The 14,895-nt window shown below is 37.2% G+C and overlaps 1 protein-coding gene across 1 annotated transcript in view; it reads left to right on the top strand.

Annotated features, from left to right (window-relative positions):
- The window catches only part of LOC131151787 (lysine-specific demethylase JMJ26-like), an 81,188-nt gene extending 75,710 nt beyond the window's left edge, over positions 1-5,478 (top strand). Inside the window, exons 12-13 of the mRNA XM_058103204.1 lie at positions 4,715-4,776; positions 4,990-5,478. Of these exons, the coding sequence (XP_057959187.1) occupies positions 4,715-4,776; positions 4,990-5,110 (183 nt within the window). The 3' untranslated portion in view covers positions 5,111-5,478. The remainder of the gene's footprint in view (positions 1-4,714; positions 4,777-4,989) is intronic.
- Positions 5,479-14,895: the final 9,417 nt, after the last annotated feature.

Raw genomic sequence — 14,895 nt, 5'->3', positions numbered from 1 at the left:
CATACCATCTCATCCTGCACTGGAGTCATCTTTTTTATCGCTAGATATATACGAATATTAGACCTAATTGAGTAATCTAATCCATCATTTATTTCCGTCTCTCTTTTGCAGCCCCTACTCTTCCCTTTTTCTTATGCTTAGAAACTAAACCTTAAAATGTAACAGTTATTATACCACTGCTACTACAGCAGCAGCAGCAGCAGAAGTAGTAGTACTAGAAGTAGTAGTAGTAAGCTTAAGTTTAAGCTGTATATCAAACCTTATTGCGTGTGGACTCTGGAGATAAATAACATCCATTACTAGAAATAAGATTTTTTTTTTTTTAATCGCATGATAAATGCCGAGAACAACACTAGTACCCTGGACCTGCAGGTAAACCATAGCTCTAATACCATGTTAGATTACCACGCCATCTAAAAGCTTGAACTCTTAAGTTGGTGGCCAACATGTTTACCCATCTTTAACAATTAGTATTATATTGACCTTGGTTCCAATCTCATTTCATGTGCCAGCAATTATTCTAGAAAGAATGACTTGGTTTCAGGTAGCTACCTGACTCTTGCCTTCCTAGCGGACCTTGTGTGTGTTCTGGGCCTTTTGCTTTCCTAATGTAAAGGATGGCCAGCCATTTGTAAAGGCCCAGGAATCAGCTGGACATCTCAGCACTAGCAAGAGCCCTATTCTTTTCCTCTCAATCCTACTTAGGTTATGTTCTGTGGGGAAACAAGGAGGCTCGGATTGATTGTAGCTGACTAGCTGTGTTACTAATGTCCCAGAGCCTGGCTATCAAACTGAGGCGCCAGAATAACATGTTTTTTTTCGCGGTGAGGTCCATCTTGGGCCATGAAAGACATATTCTAATGATCTGAATCTCTGGCGTATCTCAAAAGCAAAGCTTTATAGAATAGACAAGTGGTTTATAGAATATCAGGATAAAGCTTTTCCCCTTCAGGGGCCTTGTGCAGTAAACCCCCCTTCTGGGTCAGAAAGAGAGTGGTTATTCCATTCAATTCCTGTTGGCACTAGTACTGCTGTGTCCTGCTCTTCCTTATAGATAGTGAAGCTATGAAAGCCCAGCTGCATCGGGTAGTGAAGGTAGCAGGAGATTGAAAACATGATGTTCAATCAACTGACTCCTTTTCATTCCACTGCCTCTTGATTACAAACAAGGAAAGGGGGTAAAATGAAATTTGAGCAATCCAAATGAGGGGGACAAAAGAAAAAGAAAAAGCTACCCAACCTACTAGATCCTTTGCACTAATATTAGGGTAAAAAAAAAATTGAAGTGAATTGACTCAACCCCCGGGTCTGAGAATTCTTGGCAGGCTTGAACTCCTCTTCTTATTATTGTTTCTTAGGAAAAGAAGAAAGTGTATTATAAGTACTGCACAAATTATGTTAAAGTGCATCCATGGAGTACCAATACACAGCAATGGGACGAGGACTTCTAAAAATTTCTGCACGTCAGTATTGTTTTGCCTACCAAATAATCTGGAGACGGTCTGTAAGCCTAATGGAAGACATCCCTTGTCTCTCTGCGGTCCTTTCCTTTCCCAGTACAATGCCCAAAAATGGTGCGGGGGAATGCCACTTATTTCATCTACAGGAAATTTTCACCCCTCAAAGCCCATTATTACTTCTCAGGTCAGGCCTTGGATCAAACATGATGCAGGGGCAGGCGGGCAGCATCAAGGTTCTGCTGCCTTGTAGAAATTAGAAGAGAGGAAGGGGAAGGGAGGAGAGAGGAGATACCAAGGGGAAACTCACGTTCAATTCCAATTCAAATTCATTAATAACTACCTCCATCATGGCGTTCACAAATTATTTATAAGAAAACCTAAACACATAAAATTACACACATGCCCTTAAAATTACACGAGTTACTAACAAATCCATACTTTGCACAAATATTACAAACAAGCCCCCAAAATACGCATAATATTATGCTAATTAAACTAAATACATAATAAACTACTAATTAAACCCGACATTCCCTTAACCCAATTCTTCTTAATTATTCTCCAGCAAGGATCTTCCCATGGTATTGCTTCTCCCACATCAACTTTCCTCCAGTTTGAAAAAATTCGGCCTCGAATTCTGAAATGTTGGAGAATCAAAGGGGAGAAGCTAACTTGGACTCTTTGAAAGCCAGTGCTCGAATGAGACAAGAAACCACGTTCCATTGGCAGCACCATAGACTTTAGTTGAGAATTAGCATCATTCAAAATATCGGAGATGACAAACTCAACGATAGGAATGTTTGAAAGATTGGGGAGGTCTTCAAACATATGCTTTTCCTTGCTTGTAGTGTTTCCAGGTTGAGTTATTGTGTCTGATTTTTTGGCTTGGTAATGGACTTCAAAGTGATTTTATTTCCATTATAGTGGAAGACATGTATTCTCAAGTCCTTGTCACAGCCAAATCATCCAACCGAGGAGAGCCAAAGTGTACATTGTCAATATTCATAGGTAGGATATCACATCAAACATTAGCCAAATATTCACCCATTTGGATGGGAACCAAACATCTTTCATAAACATGTACAATAGAGTTTTCAACCCAAGACATCTCATAAGGATCCAGGTGATGTTCCGGATGAAGCTGCTTTTAAGTGATTCCATTTATGGCGACCAAACTCATTGAACATCTTCCATCATAAATGATTTTGCAAACCTTTTCTCCACACTTGAGAAAGGTTTGGAAAAGCTTGAAATTGTGCCCAAGGTATGATATGGCATTCGTTTGTCCAATAATTTGTCACCATATTGCTGAACTTATATATACCGCAACTATGTATCACCAAAAGTTTTTAACGCACCCACAATTGTCAATCTTATCGTACAAAACCATAAACTTGACTCCTCATTTTCAAGAAATATCTCCAATTCACATTAAATCTTGAGTGTCGTGCTGAAATGAAACAAATTCACTTACAAAACTCTCAAATTGCAGCAATAAAACCTGATTTTTTATGCTAGCAGCGACAATTTCTAGGTTTTTGTGTGAAATCATCATGCTTGCTTACAATATATTGTGTCCACAATAAAAAATATCAAGCTGCAGATCAAATTATCATGGAGAAACTCAAAATATCGTGCCTGCAGGCAATTTCTCGCAAAGACAGGAAATTGCAGGAGACTCTGGGAGACTTTCTCACGCGCTTCGCCAGCACATGGTGCACTGGTGGCAAGATTCTGGCAATGAAACTTCACGCGACTGCGGATCAGTGGGTGGGGAGCACAGTGGTGGTGGTGGTGTGATGAGAAAAACACAAGCCACTATGGATTCTTGAAGGCTGATGGCTGGAGTAGGCTTGGCTGGCGCATGGGGATTCCCCCAGTGGTTAGATGGTGATGAAAATTTGAGGGTGAGGGTTTCTGGGGGTTCTGTTTTCTATGAGATCGGTGGTGTTGCAGGAAGTGGTCTGGAAATCAGGGTTTCAAAAAATGGGACACGAATGGAATTTTCTGAAAAGTTCAGAAACTGCAGAACTGCTTTTCGCTTTTATTTTTTATTTTTTATTTTTTCTGAAATTTAAAAATAGAAAACCAGAAGTTTGAATCTGAGAGATTGGAGGGAGGAAGGAGCATGGAATGAAGAAGAGACCAGAGAAGAAGATAGAAGAGGGTAGGAGGAGGGAAGAGGAAGAACAGATGATTAGAATAGAAAAGAGAGAGTTTAGATTAGTAACACGCGAAAGGAAGGAGAAGTGAGAGAACTAAGGGAATTATGGAGTGAGAAATAGAAGAAGAGAAAAAGAGAAGGGAAACAAAGAAGAAGAAAGAGGGCAGAATGCTGCTGGCCAGCAGGCAATTAAGGACACAGCAAGAGATCAAAGCAGAGAAAAGAAAGAAGAAGAGAGAAGGAAGAAGAAGAGAAGAGGAGAAGGGTGAGGGAAAATGGGTGAACTGAAATGGAAGAATGAAGATCATGGTTGGGCTCTGATACCAAATGATGCAGGGGCAGCATCAGAGGGTTCTGCAACCATGGAGAAATTAGAAGAGAGGAAGGAAGGGGAAGGGAGGAGTGAGAAGATACCAAGGGAAAACTCACGATCAATTCCAATTCAAATTCATCAATAACTGCCAATATCAGCTTTCACACACTATTTATAAGAAATCCTAAACACATAAAATTACATGCATACCCCTAAAGCTACATGAACTACAAACTAACTCATACTTTACACAAATATTACAAACAAGCCCCCAAAATACACATAATATTATACTAATTAAACTAAATACATAATAAAATTCCAATTAAACCAAACAATCCCTTAACCCAATTCTTCTTAATTATTCTCGAGTAAGGGATCTTCCCAAGGTCTTGCTTCTTGTCCTACGCTACAACAGGAAGGTTGCTCTTTCCTGACCTGTCACAGGTTTGAATTCAAGGAAAAAGTCTCTTTTGCTTAAAAGTAGGTGTAAGACTGCATACACTGTGACAACTCTTCTCCTATCCTTGCAAAGCAGAGGGCCTTGTGGCCCGGTGGTGCCCTTTTTATTTATTTATTTACAAACCCAGCAATGTGAAGTCATAAAATGTCAATTATGCCCAAAATGCAAGAGGCGATGCTTCTATCTTTTGTTTTGATATCAAATTAGCATAAACTGATTTGCAGGTCTATGAAACATTTTTTCATTCTTCTTTGCTTCTTTTGCCATCTATTTTGTGATGGTAGTTATGATTTTAGCTGCTTTTTCTGTGGCAGGTGAAGAAGATGTCTCTTTATGCAATTAACCAGGCTGTGGAGGAATTAGAGCAGCTCGAAGGGTGAGAGTAGTTTAAAATGTGCTTGTCTAAATTCTGCATTTTCTTCAATATATTGCTATGGCCTTCCGCACAAGCTGCTGGTGTTTACTTTATGTTTTGTCAAGTAGAGTCCTAATGTGGCGTCAATTCCTGCACGGTTAAAATCATTGAAGTTTGTTCATTGGCGCTTCTGTTTAGTCAGCTGTATAATTTTAAACTGTTAGTATCTTTCAGGGATGAGAGAGATGATTTTCAGGCACCATCATTGGGAACTGATCAGCTTTGTACAAACTCGTGTCAACTGTTGGAGCATCTTCCATCTTCCTCGGTTTCATCTCCTCTGCTTGCATCCTAAATATCGGGCACAGGGCACATCCATATTTTGAGGACTCAAAAACATGTAGGAGCAGCATTAGCTTCGATGTCTGTTTATAACCTATCTTATATGCCACCATGTCCATGTCCATATGTATAGTTCGACCCCCACATCTTTTGTATGTATCGCCCTAACTGTAACTGGTATTTTGCAGTATTCCTCTCCGCCTAGTCTGGCGTTTTATATTTGGGACCTGTTTACATTGAGCTATTGTTTAGCAATAGTGAATAGTTAGTGGCGAACTGCGCTCACTCGGAATGTCAAATGGTGACTCCTTTTCCACATGAAAGGTCGCAAAAAACAATGTAGACGGATGGTTTGGAACTTTCAGATCGAGTTCGGACCTATATGAATGGGTTTTTTTTTTTTCTTAATTAACTGCAGTCAAAACTTGAATATATATATATATATATATATATATAAAATTTTTTTTAAATCTCAAAATAGAAATAAATTTGACCACATTTATACCTTGTCTGGTCCAATTTTTATTAGTTTATTTTTGGATACTAAACGAATTATGAACATGAGCTGGTTTAAATTGTCAATTTTCAACTATTCTAGATAAATTAAAAACTATGTTCTATAATTTTTAATTATTTTGATAACCTATTGTTAAAGTAATTTTATGTCCAGAATAAACTTTTGTATTAAATCATTCATTATATATATATATATATATATATATATTAAGTTTAAAATATAATTAAAATAAAAATATTCAATTTTTCAAACATTTTAAAATTATAAATTTATTTAGAATATATTTTTACTATTTTTAATTTGGCATATACGATAAAAAAAATTATTATTGTAAAGTTTTAAAAATATTAGTTAGACAAGTTGGTTTTCAATTTTTAATTTTTATTTATAATTTTTAGTTTTTTTTTTATTTGGTTTTGTTTTTGTAATTTTTGATAATGATATCAAACGAAACCCTGACTAAGTTGAGTGCTATTATTTTGATTTATCTTATGTTTTGACCCCTTTGTCTCATGGTTTATCTTTAATTTGGAGGATCGAACTTGATACTTTCTCTAAGCTTCTATTTTAATGTCATACCGATGCTTAGTTTCTTATTAGATTAAAACTATTTCGCTTTTTAAAAAAAAAAAAAAATTGTCTTTAAATTTCGCTTTTTTGTTTAAAAAAAAATTGTCTTTAAATTTACTTTCCCCATAGTCTCTTAACTTTTTAAGTTCTACATGAAACATTAAAAATATTGAAGAAAAAAAGAAAATTAATTATTATGTTACAGTTAACAGCAGCCAATTGTGATAAAGAAAATAAATATCTGAAAATCAACATATTTAAGTTTATTTAAATAAAAACAAATGTTATTTTGATCTGAAATAGAAATATAATTTTTTTTTTTTTTTACTTGAAAAGGAACAAGAAAGAGACTCCTCACCCAAAAAGATTCCATGTCCTGTTCCATTTTTGGAGCATGCAAAACATGGTAGGGCTTGGGTTTTGGGTTGGGGCAATTTGAAAATGGGTGACGCAGTGGCAGCATGTTGGTGACGTCAAAAATGATATCTTTGTGTGGGTGGCTTTAAAGTCACAGCCCAGCCATGATGGCGACCCCTACTTCTACAAGGGTAACGGGGAACACACTCAATATATTATTTCATTATTTCAAATAAAAATATATATAATAGTATACCTCATTTCCCTTTACAATCATTTTAGTCTCCTTCAAATCATTTAATACTATTCATTTTGATCTGATTGTAATTTAGGAGTTTAGAGAGCTTATGCCTTAGCACGCTGGTTCAATTTTGTTTTGTACGGCATTCATTATGTTTGATAAAAAAAAAAAAAAAAAACGTACATCTTTTGAAATAATGTTGGCAATAATGATGGTCCCACCAAGCATGCTAAAAAATATTTGATAAAAAATCAAGCACATTTTAAAATGATTGTGTGAATTGAAACGGGAAAATAGTAAATTGAGTGAAATGGACTCGTTATTCCAGCATTTTCCATCGAAGGTGCAAGGATAAGGCAAAGATAGAAGTAGAGGGATAAAGCGGCGCATTCGTTGCATTGTGTAAATTGAATTGAAGGTTCCTTTACAACTGAAACTAAACACATATTTATACCATCCTCAAGTCAAACTTGGAGTTACAATTGGTCCCTAATTGTGCCCAAAACATACTTGCTAAATTTTATGATTACAAATCATAAATTCAAAACATTAAAAGTCTAATCATAAATTGAAATTATTTCAAAGTATTAGAGGTTTAATTATTATAGTTGACTTTCATATGTCGTGTTAAATGATTACTTGCCTTGTTGCCTGGTTACTGGGTGACCTCTTAGATGACTAGGTGACCATCGTTGCCTGATGGTTGCGCTGACCTTCATCATCTGGCAAACTGCAAGCAATTCCTGGGTCACTTGTGTTAGACTTTTTGAGTCCGATTCATGTTTTAATGCTAACAAAGTATTTGTATCTTATGTGTATATTTGTTTGCAAATATGTTCATATTTCAGCACACATATAAGGTTCAAGGGAAATGGAGGCCAAGACGGATCTTAATGCACATATACCTGGCGTACTCCATGAAGTGAAGAGCAAAAGATTAAGAAGAAGACATTTAAATTTCATTGTATTGCATTTAGTTTATATTTTGGTCTGTAATAATGCATGACATGCATGATATGGATGATAAGCTCAGGATGGTTATAAACTGACCCTAGGGACCAGCACTTTTCATAGAAACTCTTTTCTTAAATAACTAATTGGTTAAAGTCAAATATTAGGGCTAAAATGAAGTTTACAGTCGACCAACGTCGAATTTTTTTGGCTCAATTAAAAGCCTCGATTAACCAAACCCTTAAACTAAAATGTCATAAGCATGTTCACCAAGGTTTAAAAAGCACAGGGGCTAAATAGGACATAAATTCTCATTTCTAAGTAGCCCTGGTCGATTGAACCATTCTAGTAATAACTAACTTGGTCGACCGAACACCTTAATGGCTGAAAAGTCAAATTTTGATTGAGACTCAGTCGACCGAATCCCTGGCAGTGTATAAGCCTTGGTCGATTGAACCGGTCAGAAGTCAACAAGTTGACTTCTCACGGTTGACAGTTCTAAAATGAACGTATCGTCCTTGGTCGACCAAACTAGAACGTGTCTGACCCCCCAACTCTTCGACCAACTGTTTGTGTAGTTCAAACTGGCCATGGTCGACCGAATCATATGAGCGGTCGACCGAACCTTAGCCATGGTTGACCGAACCGTATGAGCGGTCGACCGAACCTTAGCCATGGTCGACTGAACCTACGAAGGGTTCAAAATCGCCTTGAGACGATCGACCATTTCCATAGTTCAAAATTGTCACGGTCAACCGGACTTAGTAATATGGTCGATCGAACCTATCGGGTTGGCGAAATTTTTACCGCAATTAAACAGGGTTATTTTTCATTAAACATAATCAAACATTTTCAAAAATGCCCCTTGTATCCCCAACAATCATATTTTCACCAAAGTCTATATATACCCCCTCATAACCTAATATTAGCAAGATGATTACTTAGAAAATCCTCTCAAATTTTTATATCATATTTTCATCTTTCTAAGCTAATTTTTGATCCTCTCTTTACTATTACTTTGATAAATCTTTCAAGAGAGCTTTGTTTTAAATCTCCTTTGGGCATTTGTTTTACAAATAAAAATCCTTTTTACTCTTATATCTTATTCAAGTTTTATATCTCATTTTTGAGAGTAAATCAAAGTTTTCTTCATATATATTCATTGATATATATCTTTGGAGAAAACTTGTTTATTGCTTGTGAATCTTGCACACATAGTGCAAGACTTCAAAAGCTGATATATTTTTCATTGCAAAATTATTTTTGAGTAAGAATCCTAATTCCTCTAAGCTTTATTTGAAAAACTAGTTTTTAGGTAAACTCTTGGCATATTAAAAAGAGTACCTTGAGCATATTCTTATTTTAATATCTTTGCTTGGAAGGTCTCTTACTCTTTGTTAATAAGAAAATTATTTTTCACACTCAGTCTTTATTAAGAAATATTTTTGAGTGAAAAATACACATTCTCATATTGAGCTTTAATTCATATCATACATGAGTGTATTGAGCATATTGTTGTACATCATCTGCTTAGTTTAGAAGCACATTTGTTTGTACACAAAATTATTGATTATCTGTTGTATTCCTGATGGGTTGTCGGAAGGGGGAGATTAGTCTTGTGAATAGTTTTGAACTTGCTCAAACCTGGTTAGGAGAGCACCGAACTGGTTCAGATCGGTTAGAAGAACTAGGCGCACTATCCTGTTGTAAATGTTGTCGCTCCACCCGCAAGTGAGCAACTTAGTGGAATCCTCTTGCTTGTGAGCTTGAGGCGGGGACGTAGGCAGTATTGGCCGAACCCCGATAACATATTGTGTTTCTGCTTTTAATTTCTTACACTTTATATTCCTGCACATGTATGTTATATTTGATATATTATGAATGCTGCACATGATTTAACTTCCGCATATTATTTTTATCTGCGCAATTGGTATATGCTTAGAAAGACCATAGGTTGTGAAATAATGCTGATATTTGGTTTAACCTAGGAAGAAGTTTTAAAATTCCAATTCACCTCCCCCCTCTTGGGAATACACAAATTCCAACAACTTGGGTGATAAGTGATTCGTTTAACCCTTGTAATTGTTTGCTACTTTGATAGGTACGATGAAATTTTCCCAAGAGAATAAAATGTGAAAGTATTACTTGTTAGGGAATTGATTATAGTGATTATGCATTTTAATTCCTTAGGCAACTTGTGTCTTGCCTAGGAGATGTTTGTTTTATGCCTCATCTAAGTGATCCTCCATTTAGTCACTAAAGTGACTAGGTGAAATACAAATTGAATCGGATCGTGTAATGCGGCAACCAATGATGAACAATACGAAAAAACAAAGCAACAAATCACATGACACGAATTTAAGTGGTTCGGCAATGTGTCTACATCCGCGGGAGCAAGTGGCTGATTTTTACTATCATATGTCAAAAGCTACAATCAAGGGTTACAAATATTGTTTATATATTAACCCTATGCAAATAGAATACTTAGAATGTATCTCAAACACTTCTGTGGTAATCCCTGGAGGAAAATCCTCTAACATTCCCAATCTACTGATCTTTGAGATTCAAATCCCGTAATCAACACCAAACAATACCATCGAAGGTTTTAACAAATTGTCGATGATTTAATGTAGAGGCAGAAGTAATCCGACTGAAACCATCAATGGTTATCTCCTGAAAGAAAACCATCACCAAACCATCGACCCAATTGTCGACGATTTCTTCCTGCAGCTCAACTGTCTTGTTCTTACTTCACTATGCTTTCCCCTGAGCACATATTCCACTCAATATGAGCCACATACTCCAACAATCTCCACCTTGGTGAATATTTACCACTTAGGATAAATACGAAAGTATAACCCACAACTCTACCTGGGATAGTAGATTGGGACACCTCCAATCTAGTAACTATAAACGTTGATTAAGTCCAAGCAATGCTTGAACTTGTCCGTTGTAACAGGATTTGTCAATATATCAACTGCATTCTCAAACATCACACCTTCTTAAGTAGTAGTTCACTAGAAGCAACCAGTTCCTTGATCGTGTGAAATCGTACATATATGTGCTTTGTCCTCGCATAATACACTTGGTTCTTCATCGGCACTTTGACTACCACATTGCAACCGAACTCCACCTGGATGGATACCCAGCTCCTTGACCAATCTTGTGAGCCACAATGCTTCCTTGGCAGTCTCAGCCACTGCCCACGTACTTCAATTTAGTAATTGATAAAACAAGTGACTGCACCATAAGCCTCCAATAAATAGGTCCTCCCATAAGGGTGAACATGTACCCTTTGGTAGACTTCTTGTTATCCATGTCCCTTGTGTAGTTAGCATCCACATACCCTACCACTGATGGATCACTCTGTTGTCTGCTAAACATAATGTTGTATCTAGTTCTACCCCTCAAGTATATAAGAATCCACTTGACTGCATCCCAGTTTTGTCAACCCGGATTTGAAAAGAACTTGCTCACCACGCTAGCAGCTTGTGCCAAGTTCAAACTTGTACATACCATGACATACATCAGACACCCCACTGCACTGGCATAGGGGACCTTTGATATTTCATGAACCTCATCGTCTGTCTTTGGGCACTGGGCGGTAGACAACCTAAAATGATTTGCCAACAGTGTATTCACCAGTTTAGCATTAGTCATGTTAAACCTCTCCAACACCTTCTCCATATAACTGTCTTGAGATAACCATAATCTCCCTACAACTTTGTCCCTGTGAATCTCCATTCCAAGAATCTTCTTGGTCGCACCCAAGTATTTTATGTAAAACTCTTTACTCAATAGAGTCTTCAACTGATTTACCTCAATTATATTCTTTGCAGTAATCAGCATGTCATCAACATAAAGTAATAGAAATATGAGTGAACCATCCTTAAGACTCCTCACATAGACGCATCAATCGTACTCACACCTTTTCTAGCCAATACATATCATGTTGGAGTAAAACCGTTTGTACCACTGCTTCGGAGACTACTTTAGCCCATAAAGTGACTTCTTCAATTTACAAACCAAGTGCTTCTGTCCAGGTTGGCAAAACCTTCTAGATGTGACATGTAAATAAGCTCCTCCAAATCACCATGGAGAAATGTTGTATTTACGTCTATCTGCTCCAAATGCATGTCGTAATGTGCCACCAATCCCAACACTACCTTGATGGAAATGTGTCTAGCCATAGGACAGAAGATTTCATCATAGTCAAATCCTTTCCTCTATGAATAACCCTTTGCTACTAATCAAGTCTTGAACTTCTCTCTCTTTTTGAAACTGCTTCTTTCTTCCTGTACACCCACTTGCATCATATCGCCATTTTCCCTGCTGGAAGCTCCACCAAATCCCACTTTTGGTGGAAGTTCCACGAAATCCCACATTTGGTAGAAGCTCCATCTCCTCTACTATAGCGCCCATCCAACTACTTTTCTCGTGGCAGTGCACTGCTTCTTGAAAGGTAGTAGGATTCCCTCTACTAGTGATAAGTGCATAAGACACCAGATCATCAAAATCGTACTTGGGCGGTGGCTAGATAATGCATCTTGATCTATTTATGGCTTAGACCTGGAAAAATAGATACAAATCCGTTAATCCAAACCCAAATTCGACTCGTTTTAATCGACTTATAATCAGTAACTAGTTAAATGAGTCGAATATGGTTTTCCATTTTACATCCACCCCTTTAGCAGGTCGAGTCGGGTTTACCTGGTAGATATCTGTCAATCTGCTTGAAAGCCCATTACTGAAAACCTATAAAACCCAACATCCCCCAACGCCCCAACCCCAACCCACCTAGCCGACTGCCCACCGCCCACGCCCCACGACCACATACACGCAGACATAGTCCACACGGCCCATGCGCCACACAGCCTACACCCCCCTTTCCCACTCCCAGGCCCAAATTCTCAGCATAGATTGATAGAAGCGTCACAGAGAAGCCATAGCCACACCCACACAGCAACAACAATTGAACACTAAAACCTGATTCTTCAAGTTTTGAGTTCTCTCATTCTTCATTCAGCTTAGGGTTTCATTTTCGTCATCGTAGCCATTACTGACTGCAACCCACAGCTCATCATCGCTTCAACTTCACGATTACCGCAAGGATTTGTCACCAGCTGCCACCCATGGCTCATCGTTCCTCGAGTCGCTCGCCAGCCTCGCCCAATCACCCTTACACTCTTACAGTGTAGATCTATGTTAGAGAGCTCATCCTCAAAACTTAGGTATTAAGGAGAGAGGGCTAACATGATCTTATACTAGCTTTGGAATTGCTCACAGAGACGATGTGGGACTGGACACACATTAATACTCCCCCTTGAGCCCATGGGGGAAATGTGGCGAGGATAGCCCATGGGGGGAATTGAGGCGAGGAGAAGTCCAACCCACGGAGGAGTGAAGCAGCCCAAGGCCCAGCTCTGATACCATGTTAGAGAGCTTATCCTAAAAACCTACGTATTAAGGAGAGAGGGCTAAGATGATCTTATACTGACTTTGGAACTGCTCACAGAGACGATGTGGGGCTGGACGTACATTAATAATCTAAGATCTGTATTCAAACATTACACAATGAAGATGACGACACGCCGAATTGCTAAAGTGCCAACAGTCGAACACGAAACCACCGAACCAACTTCAAGTTCAACTCCCCCTCTTTTAGTGAAATGTTTCTTCTGAGTTTGGAGTCTATAGTTTCAATTTGAAATTTGAAATTTGAAATCTCCTTCTAAAATTTGGGTTCGAATGCACCTAACCCCTTCGAAACTCCCTCACTCTGCTAACCCATTTTTGTTAACAACAGCTAACAATATTTCTTGATGACTAAACCTGAATATAGTTCATTGAAAGATGAGAAAAGCCTACGAAGTGAAGAATTGTTTTTTTTTTTTTTATAAATATTTTTCCTTTCTTTTCTTTTTAGATCTTTGTGGTGTTCCTGCAGAGAATCCAATTCCCATTTATTTGCCACTCTACGGTAATCTGCAACCCTAGTACCTAGGAAATTGTCTATGGAAGTAGGTATGATGTTGCACTCCTCTATAAAATGATTTATATTTATACACTAGGAATACACCCACATGTTGTGCTTCATATCTGATTAATCCATAAATAATTAACATTAATAAAGCAATAATCCTTTCTTTGCACGATAACTTGTAATGGAGACCAAGTAAATTTAAAGTACAGATTTAAGGTGCATTTGTAACTTGTTAAGACAATTTTAATTAAATTTAGGAAATTTAAAATTATAAATTTACAGTGTTTATGAATTGGTGTGCCTAATTCATGATCTATTTAAACTATTGAAAGTTGAATAGTTTAGATTGTTAGATATTAATCTATTTAGTTATCTAAATTGATATTTTTTTACCATGTTGCCTCATTTGATTAATTGAGAAATATGTAACTTTGTGATCTCTTATGTTTATTTGACAACTTAAAAAGCATTTAAAAATACAAAAAAATAGAAAATTATTCATTCATTTATAAATAACAAAAAAAAAAAAAAAAGAAGATGTTTGTGTGTGTATGTGTATAAATATAATTCTTCATGTACAAATAAACAAAAGATGTGTGTGGTGAAATTTTCATTCAGATTTTAGAGAGACTCACAAGAGTCACATGGTTTAAGTTTCTATTTTGAATTGGTTTGAGACTAGACCTGGCAAAATGGATAAAATCCATTTTAAAATTGTAGTTTGTGTTTGAATTTATCAAAACTTGAACCAAATTTAATGCAATTTTAAATTTTGTTTTATTCACATTCACACAAGTTCAAAATTAATTTACCCGGAGAATTTATAGCAATTAAATGATAAGAGAAAGAAAGAAAAGGGGAATTATAAAAGGGGACTTACATGGTCTTGTCGATGAATGCAGGGCGCTCGTCAATGAGAATCCTCCTTGGGCTCGTCGATGTGGACGCATGTCTTGTCGACGAGAACTTATCGAGAGGCTGTTTTCAGGGTCTAAAACTCGTCGATGAGGGTCAAATGCTCGTCGACAAATCAACATCTAGTACTTGTCGACGAGGTATCATGGCTCGTCGACGAGGCTACGTGGACAGGACTCTATATATAGCCCCAAAATGGATTTTCAGCAAGGAAATTTCATTTTATTAGTCTCTCCCTCTCTCTCTCTCTCTCTCGGTTTCCGA

The sequence above is a fragment of the Malania oleifera genome, chromosome 3 (assembly GCF_029873635.1).
Source record: "Malania oleifera isolate guangnan ecotype guangnan chromosome 3, ASM2987363v1, whole genome shotgun sequence".
NCBI classification, from domain to species: domain Eukaryota; kingdom Viridiplantae; phylum Streptophyta; class Magnoliopsida; order Santalales; family Ximeniaceae; genus Malania; species Malania oleifera.
The sequence above is the reverse complement of the archived record's forward strand: the minus strand, read 5'-3'. Positions and strand labels throughout refer to the sequence as shown.